This window comes from Furipterus horrens, unplaced genomic scaffold (assembly GCF_987537825.1).
Source record: "Furipterus horrens unplaced genomic scaffold, mFurHor1.1.pri manual_scaffold_1, whole genome shotgun sequence".
NCBI lineage: Eukaryota > Metazoa > Chordata > Mammalia > Chiroptera > Furipteridae > Furipterus > Furipterus horrens.
This window is the reverse complement of record NW_028327171.1, coordinates 113,592,717-113,609,409: the sequence shown is the minus strand read 5'-3', so window position 1 is coordinate 113,609,409 and position 16,693 is coordinate 113,592,717. Positions and strand designations below refer to the sequence as shown.

At 53.0% G+C, this 16,693-nt stretch overlaps 1 protein-coding gene across 3 annotated transcripts in view; it reads left to right on the top strand.

Moving 5' to 3' along the window:
• Positions 1-15,945, top strand: part of FBLN2 (fibulin 2) — a 104,729-nt gene extending 88,784 nt beyond the window's left edge. For 2 of the 3 annotated variants that reach the window (XM_090278734.1, XM_090278718.1), the window contains 9 exons: positions 798-932; positions 2,973-3,110; positions 4,909-5,052; positions 5,164-5,292; positions 5,743-5,868; positions 7,920-8,036; positions 8,532-8,660; positions 13,239-13,362; positions 15,077-15,945. In XM_090278734.1, coding sequence (XP_090134860.1) covers positions 798-932; positions 2,973-3,110; positions 4,909-5,052; positions 5,164-5,292; positions 5,743-5,868; positions 7,920-8,036; positions 8,532-8,660; positions 13,239-13,362; positions 15,077-15,434 — 1,400 coding nt within the window. In that variant the 3' untranslated portion in view covers positions 15,435-15,945. The remainder of the gene's footprint in view (positions 1-797; positions 933-2,972; positions 3,111-4,908; positions 5,053-5,163; positions 5,293-5,742; positions 5,869-7,919; positions 8,037-8,531; positions 8,661-13,238; positions 13,363-15,076) is intronic. The other variant, XM_090278727.1, reaches the window with a different exon arrangement.
• Positions 15,946-16,693: the final 748 nt, after the last annotated feature.

Genomic DNA, 16,693 nt, shown 5'->3' with positions numbered 1-16,693 from the left:
GCTCCTCTTTTCCTCTCACCTTCTTCTCATGCACTGGTGGATCCTGCCAGTTGCATCTTCACTGTATTTTTCAGAACCTGACAGCTCCTTACCTCCATAGACCGCAGTCTGTCATTTCCTGTTCTAACAGCGTCCACCTCCATCCCTGCATTATTCACACCCAGCCAGGGAACCGTGTTATAAAGAAGTCCAGCCAGTTCCTTCCCCAACTGGAACTCTCTCTGGCTTTCCCCTCCCTCCACATCTCCTGACACCCTTCTCTCCCCCTCCTAGCTGACCCTTGAACCCACGTCACAGGCCCCTCTTCAGGGCCCTTTCATTGGTTGTCCCCTCTACCTATAATATCTGCTGGGTTTCTTCTGTCACTTATTCAAATGCCTGTTCAAATGCCCCCTTCTCTTATGACCCTCCCCCGACCCCCTACTTAAAATGGTGTGTGCTTTCCCTGCCCCTGCTCAGTGCCCTCAGCTTTCATCCTTTTCTTCACCCACAGCACTCGTGACCACCCTTCCTGTTACACATGCTTGTTCATCTGTTGAGCCTCCTTTTCTTGAGTGTCCCCATTATTAGAGGCATTTCTGTCTTGTTCACCATGCAACCCTGGTGCCAAGAACAGTGCTTGTTGGCACATGGAAGGTACTCCATAAATCTCTGTTGAATGAATGGATGCACAGACAGGTGGACATCAACTGTGTACTACTTTCTGGGTAGTGAGCTTCTTGAGGGCAGTGCTGGCTGCACTCAGCCGCCATCCAGGAAGCACCCTGTGGCCTCTGATGGCATCACTTTCCCTGCAGACATCAACGAGTGTGTGACAGACTTGCACACGTGCAGCCGGGGTGAGCACTGCGTGAACACAGTAGGCTCCTTTCGCTGCTACAAGGCTCTCACCTGCCAGCCAGGCTATGCCCTCGAGGATGGCGAGTGCACAGGTGAGGACAGCGGCCTGCAGACCCACCCTGACCTGCCCCATCTGCCCCTAACCTGCCCAGAGCCAGGAGCTTCCAGCACTTAGGTTTTGTGCCTGTGGGAAGACCCCACAAATGTTAGCGTTTGAGGCAGGGGGCATCTAAGGCCATGCTCCTGGCTTTGCTGCCATTGTTGGTGTCTAGGTGCTACTTGTTCCCCTCACCAAGCCTCAGTTCCTGTTTGTATGTTGTGGTGGAGCCCACAGATCACTTCTGTCCCTTTCACTGGCGAATTCAAGCCTCCTAGGACAGGGGAGAAGTTTCACTGAACCATTTCAGTAAATACTTCCCAGCCTCTTTATGTGCCTGCAGGGCTCTGGGTGGCAGGGATATGTGGTAGAGTTGGGTATCCTTGTTTCTGATCTCCTGATGAGGGACATGGGGCCACACAGACAAACAGGATGGCAGAGCAGCCACGGGCTGGTGCTTCATTAGTTGGGGGTTCAAAGGTCCCCTGTGGAGGTGAAATCTGAGTGGAGAAGCTCCTGGGAAGGGTGTTCTAGGCAGAGGAAACAGCAAGTGTGAGACCTTTTGAGAGGAGAAAGATCTTGGCGTGTTCAAAGAATGGAAAGAGTCTGAGAGTTAGAGAGGCGTGCCGGCAGCTTCGGGGAGGGGAAAGGGTGACAGGCCCAACTACGGAAGGGGTTAGTCTGTTTCACATGTGATAGGAAGCATTTTATTTTTAACTAAAAATGTCCAGGAGAGTGTCATCAAGGAGGGAAGATATACTGAAATGCTCTTTTGTTACAAGCCCTGGAGAATGCTGATGAGAAGTAGCCCTGAGGTTGGTGTGAGCTCAGGAAGGTGTATTAACATAATCATGTCTGGCTCTAAGCTGGTCATAGGTGGGGATAGATGAGCTAGGAGAAATGAGCCCAGCTCCCTCTGCACATGTGTGCACACACCTGGATGTACCAGTAGGGCAGATGCAGATCCAAGGCCATCCCCCTCCAAGATCCAGACTGGGGAGGGGTGCCACCTCCCTGGGCATGCTCCAGCATACCCTAACCCTTTCTCATCTCAGGGTGCCAGGCTCCTTAGAGTGGGTGTGGACAGGCTGCCTCTCGGGCATCAGGCTGTAATCAGACAGGGGCCATGCCCATTCGTGTTTGGCTGCCTGGAACCTATCACATGGCCTCCTGATGACTCAATTGCTGTGCGAAGGTGATGAAAGCTTTGGAAACCAGAGAGGGGATGGGTGGAGGGAAGCACAGATGAACAGAAGACACACAGACAGATGCACAGGCATTGGTCTGGCAATGAGCAAAGCTGAGGGTGATGTGGCCCGTTACTGATTCTGTGTGTCGCCCTTCTGTGCTTCCTGTTTTCCTGTCTGTAGAAGTGGCCTGCTGTGCTGCAGTGCAGGAAGCATGAGGGGAAGCACAGGGCACTGCTGTGTGCACGGCGGAGCCCTGGGCAGAGGCAAGGCCCTTGTTAACTGCTCAGTGCTGCAGTAGGTGGGGCGGGGTGCGAGGGTGGGTGGGGGTGGCGAGCAGCAGTTCCATTCTGGCCTGGCAGCTCCATCCTCAAGAGCTCCAAGCCTTGTTGCTGTCAACACCACTTTCAGAGAAGCCTAGACACATGACCTTAGGGATATGAGCACGTGTCCCCGTTTTTGTCTGCCCAAGGAAGCAGGGAGCAGTAGTGAAGAATGCAAACTCCACCCCCACCACCACCACCTCTGGGTTCTGGCCCCAGGTGTACAACTGTGTCTGTGCTCTGGTTCCCTCTGTGTAAGATGGGGTTTGTCATAGCCCCGATTTCCTAGGGCTATTGTAAGCAGTAAATAGATAAATACATCTCAGAGTGCTGGGGATAGTGTGCGCTATTATGGAGTTCAGTCCTGATGTCATTACTTTACTGTTACTAGGCATGAGCAGAGAGTGACAATGCTCCTCCTATTCCTATGATGCACAGACCTTTGTAACCATCAAGTTCATGGTAGGGTTGCCCAGGCAAGGCCCTGCAGCCTGCCAGCCCCTGACTTCTGCCTCTCTGTGCCAGATGTGGACGAGTGTGAGCTGGGCACGCACAACTGCCAGGGAGGCTCCACATGCCACAACACCAAGGGCTCCTTCTACTGCCAGGCGCGGCAGCGCTGTATGGAGGGCTTTCTGCAGGACCCTGAGGGCAACTGCGTGGGTGAGTGGGTACAGGGCTCCCCGCTGGGGTTTCTTTGGAAGGGGTTGTGGGTGGGGGACTCTGAGGGTTTAGAGATCCAGAAGACCTGGCTTGCTGTTTTTACCCTCTCGCAGCTGCAGTGTATCCCAGCCTGTGAGTGGGCCTGTCAGTGCCTGGCCCCAGGAGGCGCTGGCAGAACAGAAGCTCTTATCTTGAGCTGTCTGACCTTGGCTGAGTTACTTCTCTGTGGCCTCAGTTTATACATCATTGGCGTTGGACTGGATGAATGTGTACCAAATTTCTTTTAACCCATTTAATAGGAAGGAGTATATTTTATATCTTGATGAGGCACACATATGCGCACACACACGCACACGCCTGGAACACAACTTTCACAAAACATTACTACATGTGATACTGAAATTTTTATTTGCAAAAATGCTAGCAAGACCTTCCTGATTGATCTCATGCTGTACTCATGGGTGGAGACCCACAGTTTGACATATACTGGCCTTGCTGTCCCCATGCGGGTCTCATGAGATCTCATGCTCTTCCCCCCTCTCTTCAATGGCTTCCAAAGAGCCAGGGCCTACAGCTAGAAGGCTCCACCTCCCCCAAGGCTGCTGACCATGAGACCGGAGGCAGAGCACCAGGGCCCCAGATTACTGATGGCACCCGGAGTATAGGCATGGTCAAGATCACACTCAACTTGGGGAGGGGTGAAACACAGGGAGAGATGAAAAGGTGTACGCTGTGCAAGGCCAATCCTGGGTACAGACAGAAACAAGGGATTTGTTAGAATACAGCTTCTGCAACATACCCTTTCCTAATAAGAACAACTTGTGGGATGGGCGTCCCTATCTGGTAGGGAGGACACTGAGGGACAGAGGGGCCTTAGCTTTAAAGTCTTTCTCAAGACTCTTTGGGGGTTCTTCTAGCCAGTCTGGGATCTGGAGCTCTCCCCAAGGCCCCCCTTAACAGCTGTGCCCCAGCATTATCACAGGACATGGGCAATCCCTCAGGGCACTACAGGGCTGTGGCCATGAAAAGGTCCCTGTGGTCTGCTCTGGAACACTCAGCTAGGGTCAGGGCAAGGTAGGGAGGGGTCTACCTGATTGCAAAGAATTCCTCAGCGATTAATTCACTGACATTTCCTGAGCACCTGCTATATGTCAGGAGTTGCAGCAGTTTAAGGAGACATCTTGGAGGGGAGAGATTAAAATAAAGAAACACATTTATACGAGTGGTAGTTATTCAAGGGTGCTTTCCTTAATAATAAAACAAATAGGGGTGCTTTTCTATCTAGAATGGTCAGGCAGGGCCTCTCTGAGGAGGTGACATTGGGGCAGGAACCTGAGAAAATAAGGAAGCCAACCATGAAAATCTTGAGGGACTATGTACCAGATAAGGGGAAACAGCATGTGCAAAGGCCGGCCTGTGTGGAGCTGTGCACAAGCGTGGTGTGATGATGAAGAGGCCAGCAGTATGTGAGGCATCAACAGAAGAGGAAGTTGGTAGGCTGGTAGGTTTGGGAAAGCCAGATTAAGGGAACAATGCAGCATAGTTATTCTACAAGTCAGCCTAGATTTCCCCTCTGGTTCTAGTTGCTCCATTAGAAAGCAGCTGTCAGGTGCTTGGGTTCTGGGAACTGAAGCCCCTTGTGCCGTGGGACATGGGTAGGACAGTGTGCCCCCATAACTTTGACCTAGGCTGATCTGGAGCCTAGGACTGGCCACCTCCCAGTGCAGCCCTGGACCCAGGTGCTGGGGCCTGAGGAGGGGTGTGCCAGGCTCCCTGTTCCCCATACCCACCTCTGTAGATATCAACGAGTGTACGTCGCTGTCTGAGCCATGTCGGCCCGGCTTCAGCTGCATTAACACGGTGGGCTCCTACACGTGCCAAAGGAACCCACTGCTCTGCGGGCGTGGCTACCATGCCAGCCAGGATGGGACCAAGTGTGTGGGTAAGGCCAGACACCTCCCTCCCCCTGGCCTTTCTGGGTTTCTAGCCTGTGGGAGACCCCTGTAGGGGGCGAGCTTGGGCCTCGGAGTGCCTTTTTACCTTCCCCTGGCAGATGTGAACGAGTGTGAGACAGGCGCACACCACTGCAGGGAGGGCCAGGTGTGCCACAACCTCCCTGGCTCCTACCGCTGTGACTGCAAAGCTGGCTTTCAGCAGGACGCCTTCAGTCGGGCCTGTGTAGGTAGGTGGGGACTGGTTGTCAAGACCCCTATCCAGTTCAGAGCCCACCTGCCCCAGGCCAGCCTTCTGGCCGCCTCCTCCTCTCTGCAGGCTCTGTCCTCTCTCTCGCTCTGACCTTGCTCAGCCCTCGCTGGGCTTCACTACCCTCCTGCCTTCCCGTCCTGCTGTGGCTCTGCTCCCTCTGCTCTGGCCTCCTCTTCCCCTCTTAGCCTCTGTCCCTGTTGCCCCTCACTGTGACTGTCTTGTCTCTCTCTCTGCCTCCAGCCTCCCTCCAACACTGTCACTGCCTTTCTGCCCTGTCCCCAGTATTTTTGCTACTCTCCTTCTCTGGGTCTCTCCCTGCCTCTCCTGGGTTTCTGGATCCCGCTTCCTACCCAGCCCCCTCTTCTGCCTGGGAGGGAGGGAGTTTGGCGGCCAGGAGCTGCCCGCCCGCCCGTGCCCCTCCCCACAGATGTGAACGAGTGCTGGGCCTCCCCTGGCCGCGTGTGCCAGCACACGTGTGAGAACACACCCGGCTCCTACCGCTGCTCCTGTGCCTCTGGCTTCCGGCTGGCTGCCGACGGCAAGCACTGCGAAGGTACCACTGGCCCCGACCTCTGACCGTGGCTCCTGACCCCACAGAGATGCCCCCACCACGGAAAGCCCAGAGCCACGCCTAGCCCCCAGCCACATCTTCGCTGCCATCAGCCCTACCTCAGTCCTTCCCTGGCCTCAGCTGGTTCAGCTGTTCCCTGCCATGAGTCCTCCCAAGGGCCCAGGGCCCCACTCATTGGTCTCTGTGTCAGGTACGTCCTTACGTGGGAGCTCTGGGCAGGCAGGAATGGCAGCCCAGTCTCGGCCCCTTGGTAGGCTCTGATCCTGGTCACGGTTGCAGTGCCCTGGGGACCAGGCAGGGAACAGAAGTGAGTAAAACGAGCGAGGGCCTGTGGCTCCCTAAAGGATCCGGGATCTGCTGGCAAAAGTGGGTGGCAGCCACAGAGCACTCATAGATGGATGCCACCCAGCAGTGCCAGTCCTGAGTAACCCAATCTTCCTGGTTTTTCAGATGCCAGAAAAATGGATAGATATTTATATAAAATCTTCTGGTTTTTACATGGTGCTGATGGATTTTAAAGTTTTGGAAAGCACACTATCAGTTAAACCATGCATGTGAACAGGCTGGACCTGGCCCACAGTTGGCATCTGAGGCCAGGTGCTCACCTGTGTGGGATGCACCCCAAGCTGATGGGGAGGGGGCAGTGCGTGGGAGCTGGCCTTGCCACGGGTCAGGACCAGTCCAGGGGCAGAGAAGACAGACCAGGCCTGGCTAAATCTGCCTTTGGACGGGCTCCCAACCAGATCTTCTCATTCTCATCACTGATTCATTTGAATTATAATAACCTGTGAGCACCTCCTCTGTACCTGGCTGGGTGCACAGAGTTGTTGGGATGAGGCCTCTGCCACCCAGGCATTACTGTGGTCATTCATTCACTTTTTGGCCCTTAGGGCTTCACCCACCCCATCCCTACCCAATGCCACTTCCCCATCTGTGGCGGAAGTTAGAGACTCAGCGATGATACCAGTATGGTCCCTGGCTCCCAGAAGCTCAGAGCCTAGATGAGATCATTCATTTCTTCTTTTATTCATTCACTTTGTGTGAATGCTGTGTATCATGTGAGGTCCCAAGGAGGTGGGTGTGGATCAGACTTGCCTTTCAAGGCCCTGCAGGATCACACCTACCCTCCCCCCACTCTTCCTTCACTTCCTCTGCTCTGACCACACCCACCTCCTTGCTGCTCCTTCACTGCTCTAGGCCCGCAGCCATCTCAGGGTCTTGCTTTTGTACCTTCTTCTGCCTTGAATGCTTCCCTATATGCCCACATGGCTCAGAAATAGTAACCCTCCCAGACATAATCCTTGTCCCCTTTCTCTGCTTTCTCCATTCACTTGTTCACCTTCTGACATGCTAGTTATTTGACTCATTTAATTAGCTTCCTCTCTTCCCCATTCTTCCCCTGTACACATGAGCATCAGCTCCACAGGTGGAAATTTTTGTCCCTTCTTGTTCATGGTGACATGTCCAGTTCCTGGGACAGGCCTGGCATGTCATAAAAAAAGGTCAGCAGTTCTTGGCTGGGTGAATGAAAGACCCATCCTTGCTCGCAGGAGTTCAGAGTCCAGGTGATGTTCCATCTAAGCCATGAGGTGACCCTTTACTCAATCCCTCCCACTGTATTCAGCCCACACTCTCATGCACATCAGCATTTGCTTCCCCTCCACCCACATGCAGTGCCTCAGGAGGTTCTCGTTAGCACCTAGGTGATATTTCTCAGAGCTCTGTGCCAGGTGCTGAGGACTCTCGGTAGGGAGTGTTTATTCTGACCAGGGGATCTGAGTCTGACTTGTGGCTGCCTCCTCCAGGCAGCAGGCCATGCCAGGACTCCAGAGCAAGCCCAGCCCTGCCCCTGCCTCAGTTGCCTGTCCCAGATGGGCCACTTGTCCTCATCTGGGCCTCTGATTCCTCATCAGCCCCAAAGGAAGGCTGAAACTAATGTTCTCCCAAGAGATGGATCCAGGAGAGCCTGGGCCCTGGCCCTCACCTCTGAGTTGGGAGGCTTCCCCCATGACCACGAGCTGGTCTTCCCGCAGATGTGAACGAGTGTGAGGCCCAGCGCTGCAGTCAGGAGTGCGCCAACATCTATGGCTCCTACCAGTGCTACTGCCGCCAAGGCTACCAGCTGGCTGAGGATGGGCATACCTGCACAGGTACCTTTTCTATGCCCAGGGCCCATTCCTGAGAGGCATCCCTTCCCTGTGTACCCAGCTCCCAGGGAGTCCCTGCTGGGCTGGAGACACAGGGCACACAGAGTTGGAGTCCCATCTCTGACCTCCTAGCTGTGTGACTTTGGGCACATTGCTTCCTGAGTCTGACCTTAGGTTCCTCTTCTGCCAAGTGGAGATGATGGTCCTGGCCTCATGGGGTGAAGGGTTCTTTAGTTGAATGTTATGTCCAGGCCTGTGTTGGTACCTGATTGTCCTTTAGCTGATAGCATTTGTGGAGCAGCCCCCGGGAGCAAGCCCTAGAATGGGAGCCCTGTTTTGTTGTGTGGCCTTGGGCAACTCTCTTCCTCTCTCTGAGCCTTATTGTCCTCATCTGTAAAATGGGTCCGTAAGCTCCATGGCTGTGGCAGGGGCAGCATGTCTGTCAGTGGCTAGTCCCTGTGGGTGGGCAGAGTCACAGGGTGACCCTCTCTCTGACAGACATTGATGAGTGTGCTCAGGGTGCTGGCATCCTTTGCACCTTCCGCTGTGTCAACATGCCAGGGAGCTACCAGTGTGCATGCCCAGAGCAGGGCTACACCATGACGGCCAACGGGAGATCCTGCAAGGGTAAGCAAGGGGTCCCTGCCCAGCAGGGCCGCCGCTGGGACCCTGGCAGACATAGGCTCACACAGGCTGCTGTGTACTGGGAACTTGGACACCGAGTGCATAAGCACAGAATGGCCAGTGCTTCTGGTGGTTTATGCCTGGGATGAGAAAGTATCGGTCTTTCTACTGCTTGACCCAGCTTACAATTTTCCAGACTTGGAATTAGCTTTGGGCCCTGCCCTGGGAGCAAGGCAGGGATCCTGTGTGGTGGTTCTGAAAGCCATGAGAGACCTGTCCAGTGAGAAGCCTGTAGAAGAGCAGCTTCAGGGATCCCGCTATCTGTCCCCAAGTGTCAATGATCCTATCCAGGGACTGGACCAGCCAAATCTCTGCACTCAGAGGGTCAGATGCGTCCCCAAGTATAGAAAAAGGTGTCACAGAGAGGCTTATCCCAGATCCACATCAAAAAAGATACTCCCCCAGAGCTGGGAAGGGATGGAAAGGAGGAAGGGGACTTCCTCCTCTCACTGGAGACATGCAAAGAGGGATTGGGCAGTCACCTGTTAAATTTGCAATTGAGGGGACAGGACATCTAATCTAAGCGGGAGAGTCATGATCTTTAGTCCAGTACCATCAGAATATACCAAACCCACCAAATTCTGGGCCTGAGAAGCCACCAGGGCAAAGTGAAGAGGTCTAGAATCCACCTGGGACAGGGTATAGTAGCAGCATCAGCAGCCCCCTGGGAAAGCCAACAACTCAGCTCCTCAGAACACAGCCCACCTGCCCTGCTCCTGGCTTTCATGACTGAGTCTTCCCCAATGGTGGGATTGAGAGCCCTCAGGGCCCTCTGTTACAGCTTTGGTCCACTGAGGCAGACCCTGGTATTTCTGGGAATCTAGCGGTCAGGGTTGGCACCTGAAAGGGTACAGAGTTAGACTAACAGTTGCTACCTATAAATGGATGCTGAGATCAAAGCCATAGGTCTTAGCCAACTGTTCTTTTTTTTTTTAATGTAAAATAGAATATAGGGATGGGTAGGGTAGAATGGCCATGATGTAGGTCAGAGTGCAGTGTGCCCAAAAGGATTCAGTTCCATGTGTATCCTTAGTCCCAATGCAAAAGGATTCCTTACTGTAGGTTGATGTAAAATAATAATAATAGTAATAATAATAATAATAAATTAACAGGCTCTGAGTAAAAACAGGTAAATCGGGGACTTGGGGGCCTGCTGGGTGCACTCTGCTTTTTAATTTAAAAAATAATTGGTATGGACTTCATAAAAGGTGGGGATTTTACCCACCATAAACTGAGCTGTATGGGGAATACTTTATGTTCCTAGAATATGATTTCATTTTTGAGACTGAGGCCCTGTACACCTGATGGAAGAACACAGTTGTGGTCACTTCTAGGAAGGTTCGGTCAGAAGGCAGTGACTTTTCCTCTTGACGTCACTGCAGGTTGAAAACCTGGTCACATTGAAGACTGTCTCTCTGTACCTCCTCCCTGGCCCATGTTGGCCATGGTCAGAGGGACGCCCAGACGTCAAATGTGCCTGTGCTGTACCAGAGGTCCCTGGGACCAAGCACACGCCCCATCTGGGCTGGCCACAGACGCATCTGACCACCAGTGCTGATCTTGGGCCCTGGTACCCACAGCTCCCCTTGCTGGGCTCCCTACCTTGCTCTCTGCATCTCCTTCCTGGGGGGCTGCCATGTTGCCCCCTCACAGCCTACGCAAGTGACCTGCTTCCCCGGATACAACAGGACCGAGGCACAGGTTCCCTCCCTGCTGCATCACCGGCCCCCACCTGGGAGGCGCCCCACACGTGTCACGCTTGTATTTTCTCTCCAAACTGTTTTGCTGGAAGAGTCTTCGCAATCATGGGTGGACGAGGGCAGAGTTTGAGATCCTGGTTCTGCCTGGTCATGCCCAGGTCCTGAGTCGTGCTGTGGTGCCCTGTGTCTGCGGCCACTGGCCTTCAGAGCTAAGCAGTTGTTCCCTTGAGCTCCCTGGTCCTGTTCTGAGTCGGACCAAACACTGAATCTCATGGCTCCAATAGTGGGATGGCCTTGGGGACAGTGTGCGATGGTTAGTATCTCATGTGAGCATCTGCCCCTCCTTTATAGTAAGAAACAGGACAGAAAGATGTTAAGGCATTGAGGCTCGGCATGCCTCCTAGAACATATGCTCTGTGAAGGAAGGGCTGTGACTCCTGTTCACTAGCACATACAGCAGTGCCCAGCACATGACATGCGCTCATTGAATATTTAACATGCGACTGAACTGAGAGGCAACTATTGCCAATATTTGGATGTTTTTCCTTCCAGTCTCTCTTTATGCCAGTATATACACACATATATAGAGGGTGGGGCAAAAATAGGTTTACAGTTGTTTGGAAAATAATACAATAAATAATAATAAACTGTTTTCCTTACTCGCAGCTGTAAACCTAGTTTTGCCCAACCCTCTACATATGCAATATAATATTATCTAAGATCATGATGAAAATAACTTTGAATCCTGCTTTTTTTTTTCTTTTTTAGCGTATGTAAAGCCTAAATAAGGGCTAGCTTTTAGCCACACTGTTAGTCTTCGCACTGACTTTGTCCCTTATCTCTGCATCTCTGAGCTCGGGCATCACCACCCGGAAGAGATGCAGTGACACTCCCTAGTGCACAGCCTTGAGCTCTCCCTTTGGCTGGAGCTCTCCCGGGGAGGCTTCGGGCTCAAAGCCCCACAGATACCAGAGGCCTGGCAGCACCAAGGGGCAAGGAGCCTGTGGCCCCAGGGAAGTCCTGCATCAGGTTCCCCAGACACTGAGCACTGGGCTCCTGCTGCCAATTCGGGACACATCTGTCAACACTGGCCCAGGGCAGACAGTGAACCTGCTGCCATCTCACTCCTGCTCCACCGCCACCGAGGCTTCAAGGTCAGGACTTCCTGCTCACATTGTGGGCAGCTGGCTTAGGGTAAGGAAGAGCAGGAGGTCCTCCTTGTGTGTGGATTCAATTAATGAAACATCAGGACAACAACCATGCCCATCCTGGCCCCAGTAGCCCTGGCTCCTGCTGTGTTTTCTCCCACTGTCCTTTCTGCCTCCCTGGGAAATTGGGGTCGTGACACATTTTGCACAGGAGAAAAACGAGGCTTGAAGAGGTGAATGAATGTGAGCTGATTTGCATTGTAGAGCATGGTCGACAGCAGCCCTGAGTCCGAAGCAGGCCCGGGTTTGAGCGGTGACCCTGTCCTGCTGCAGCTGCATGAGCCTGGGCATGTGTGGATGATGGGAGGTGACACCCACACCTGCCTTGTGTGAAGGAGTGCGGAGCGCCTGGAGCATGGACTGAGTGTCAGGTGGTGAGCTGCTGCTGTCATTGCGGTCACGATTACATCCCACATTTGGACATTAGGTGGACCTGGCTTCCAGCCCCAGCTGCCCTGCTGAGCAAGGTTATGTCCCTCTTAGATCCCCAGTTCCCTCTGGGGAGGCCAGCGCCCCTCACCCCAATGGACTGGAATGAAGATTGGGTGAGGAGAAATCCCTAACTGGGTCAGTGTGGGGGTCTGGAGACTAAAATCTGAAGCCCTCTAGGAAGCGCTTGACAGACTGCTGCTCCCCCCACTCCAGGCCCAGCCCCACCCCAGCACAGGAAGGTCTCTGGAACCCATTTATTTGATCCACTGGTTGCCTGTGAAAACAGACACACACACTTGCACCACATGCTTGCTTCTCTAAACTTGTCAGAGACATTTACTTATATGTTTGTGTGTTTTTTCAGTGTCTTGAATGGGCCCTCCTTGCGTGTGTGGGTATATTTGTGTGGGTGTGCTCGAGCTTATGTGTATGCCCAGGCATATGCACAGGAAGCCTGAGCGTGTCTGCAGGGTATGGGGGCGTTCGTAGATGTGCATCTTGGAGTATGTATTTGCAAGCGGTGAGTCTTGAAACTACCCAAAAATCCGTGTAGAGAACCCCCCATGTTCCTGGCACTCCGCTGGGTGTTGGGGACCCCACAGGACTGAGGAAGACATATCCCCCTGGAGCTTACACTGAGGAGGGGGAAGGTGGGAAACAGCAGACAGACAAAATAGCTCAGGTGTGTTTGAGAGCAGGACAAGCAGTATGAGGGAAATAAAATGGGATGCAATGGAGGGCGATGGGGAGGAGGACCACTGTAGGATAGTCAGGGAGGGCACCCTGTAGGGTGTGACCCTGAGCTGAGACCAGGGCACTGGGGCAGCTCAGAAGTGTCTAGCAGGACTGCAGCCTGAGTGGAGAGGGGGCTCAGCGAAGGGCCAAAGAGGCCCTGCAGTGCAGGGCTCAGTGTCTGTAGGAGGGACTGGGGCTTTTATTCCAGGACCATGGGAAGCCCTCTGAGAATTTGACAGAAGATAATTTACATTTTAAAGCAAGGCCCCCTGGCTGCTGGGTGTGGAGGGAACTAGATGGGATGTGTGCAGAGCAGGCTGGAATTGCGAGCTATGTTCCTGCGGTCAGGGTGAGCTGCTCCCAGACCCGGGCTGGAGGCCTGGGGATTCAGACTCAGGTCCCCAGAGTGGGGCATCCCTGCCATTCCCCTTCTCTCCTCCCCGCAGACCTGGATGAGTGTGCCCTGGGCACCCACAACTGCTCTGAAGCAGAGACTTGCCATAACATCCAGGGCAGCTTCCGCTGCCTGCTCTTCGAGTGCCCGCCAAACTACAATCGCGTCTCCAAAACGTGAGTGTCTCCACCCCAGCCTTGGGCCTGGGACCCTGCACAGACCCTGTGCTGCCCAGGGAGAGGCCATGTGACCCGTGGCCCCTGCCTTCACCACGCCCTGCTCTTCACCTGCCCCCACTGCAGAGACTGTGGTCACACTGACCACAAATGGCACAAATGAAAACATCTTGCAGAAAGTTCAGAGTCTAGAGTGAAAGGAAGATGCACAGAAAATCTCTTTCTCACTCATTCATGCACAAACACACACAAACATTGGTTATCGATCGCTGTCTAACACGTTATTTAATATTTAGCACCTTAACCTGACAAGCATATTATCTCACACCGCTTTGGAGGGTCAGGAACCAGGAGCCGCTTAGCTGGGGGGCTCTGGCTCAGGGCCTCATGGGGCTGCAGAACCCTGCCATCCAGTCACACAACCCTGGGCACGAGGCCTCAGCTCCCCACCAGGTGGGTCTCCCCATGGCTTGACATGCTTTCCCTCAGCACAGGTTATGGAAAGAGAGTGAGTGTCAGTCCTTGCAAAAGTGACACACGGTTATAAAAATACGTAAACAATAAAGGCATGCAAACCAAAGTTCTTGCCCCTCCCGTCCAACAACTCACACAGCTGCTGACCGGTTAGAATGCATCCATGTTCTCTTTCTCTGAGCACAAGGCCCGCGTGGCGGCGCTGGCCCACAGACGCACTCAGGAGTTTCCAGCTTGCTCTCTCAACCTCTCAGCTCTTTCACATCTGCCCACACCTACCTCAGGCACTGTTTGCTAGCAGGAATGTTTCCTTTCCTGCTGCCCTGCTGGCAGTTACATGTTTTTCATATTACACATGAGGAATGTCCATGACTTAGGGGGTATGTCTGAGTGACCCGAGGCAAGTGACTTCCCTTCTCTGGGTCCCAGCTGCCTCATCTGTAACATGGGAGTGATAGTAGTGCCACCCATGGGGTAGTGTGTGCATCAGAGGAGTAAAAACACATGTTGGGCATAGTGCATGGCATGGTGTTGGTGCTGTGCGCTTGCTACTTGTGGGCAGTGTCCCTGTCCTGGCGCAGTATGGCCTTATGCTGCAGCATGCCGGTTAGGGAAGTCTGCTGAGCCCTTGTGCCTAAATGGCTTCCCATTGGGGAAGCAGTAAGCTTTTATACCGATTTAATGATGGAAATGCCAGTGGCTTAGAGGTTCAGGAAGAGACCAGATTGCCGCTGTGCTTAAAAATTGGGGCCTTGGACCACCTGTGGGGTTTGGCAGAGGTTTTCTTATCATCCTCATCTAGCATAGAGGAAATGGCCTAGAAGCAGTCAATTGATGGAAGAAAAGGAACTTGAAAAATGATTGAAACAATAAAAACACCCTGGCCTGGGAATCTATGCAAATGGGCAGTGTGCAAGTAAAACAAATGAAGGAGCATAGGGTTGCGTCAGAGCTGCCAGCAGACTGGCACGCACGGTGCTGAGTGCTGTGTGTTTATAAACTCACACATCCTCCCAATGAAACCACAAGGTTATAAACCCATCTTGTAGATGGGGAAACTGAGACCTACATGAGTAAGGTGACTTAGCATATGTTACAAGGCTACTAAGGGTAGAGCTGGGGCCAGCTGGCCCTCAAGCCTGCCTGGGCCCTGTCCAGGGCGCTGGACAGCAGGGTGGGAGTGCCTGGGGTGGACGTATGTGAGCCCCCAGCCCACTGACCAAGTCTCGTGCATCCGCAGGAAGTGTGAGCGCACTACGTGCCATGACTTTTTGGAGTGCCAGAACTCACCAGCTCACATCACATACTACCATCTCAACTTCCAGACTGGCCTCCTGGTGCCAGCTCATATTTTCCGCATCAGTCCAGTGCCCGTCTTTCCAGGGGACACCATTACCCTGACCATCACCAGGGGCAACGAGGAAGGCTACTTTGGCACACGTCGGCTCAATACCTACACAGGACTTGTCTACCTGCAGCGGTTAGTGCGCAAGCCGCAGGACTTTGCTCTGGACGTGGAGATGAAGCTCTGGCGGCAGGGCTCCGTCACCACCTTCTTGGCCAAGATGCACATCTTCTTTACGACCTTTGTCCTGTGAGGCACCTGCTCAAGCACCCCGCAGGGGCCGTAGCACCTGGGGTCCCCCTGCTGGTACCTGTGCCACCCTCTGCACCACCCTCCAGCGTGCCTCTGTGGACACTCAGCACCAAGTGGGTGAGGCCAGGTTATTGGGCCAGTGTTTGCTATGACTGTAAATTAACTTAATTTTGCTGACTTGACTCCTCTTAGGTTCCTAGTAAGGATCCTGGAAGTGGGAGGTATAGGGAAGCTTAGAAAGCAGTTCAGGGTCACTTCATGTACTTTGTAGGTGGAGTGAGAGGATCCAAGGCTAGAAGATGACCAAAGACTGGAAAGAGAGACCATGTTGGGGCTTTTGGACTCAACTGGAAGACCTGTCCCAAAGTTGATATTCCATTTCATGTTTCACTGTGATTACTTCCTTACGTTAAAATCATTTTAAGTGTTTTTGTTTAATTGTAAAAGTAGTACATACACATTGCAAAAAAAAATTCAAATAGTACAAAAGGGTTATAAACTTTAAAAAGTGAGAAAAGAAAAAATGTGTACTTCTGTAGTTTTTGAATTTGATGATGGTATCTGAATGTCCCCAGGCTGGATACTGTAGCAATCTGCTGATTAGACTGTCCTTGATTGTCTTTCTCAAGGAGATTGCCCCAAACTAGGAATCTCCTTGGGGGTGAAAGGCTGCAGTGTAAACATGCTGCCTTAGTGATCGTTTGTCACTTTGAAATTGTCCATGAACTCCAGTACTAGTCCCTGTCACTGAGGCCCAAATACATTTGGTCAGACAGTGGACTTGGTCAGGAGCCTGAAGGATAGGAGAATTCATTTTTCTTCTCCACTATAGACTTCTGGGGCTTTTAGTACCCCCCATAGGAGCTCAGTTGACTGAGGTCCCCTCCCCGGGTTTCACCTGCCTCCGCAGTGCAGGGACCCCCACACTTCTCTACAGGGCTGCTGTGCCAACACATAAAGCCTCCAGCCTAGCGCCAGCTTACCTGAGGCTCTCAGAAAACAATTTTCCTTCTGATTTTGAAGTTTCCAAGTTTCAGTGGTTCTAGAATTCCAGGCCTGCAAGGAGTTTGGCAAGCTACAGTTTGGGAGAACAGTGTCTACAAGTGTGTCCTCACTTCCAACACCAGATAGAAGCTCGAGGGTCCCCACAAACACCCTTACTGCTAAATGTCAGGCTTTTGTGTCCTCAGGACATGTCAGTATCCTGGCATGAAGGGCGGCAGTTCTTACAGAGTGTTGCCAACCCAGGAGCCTTTGGTG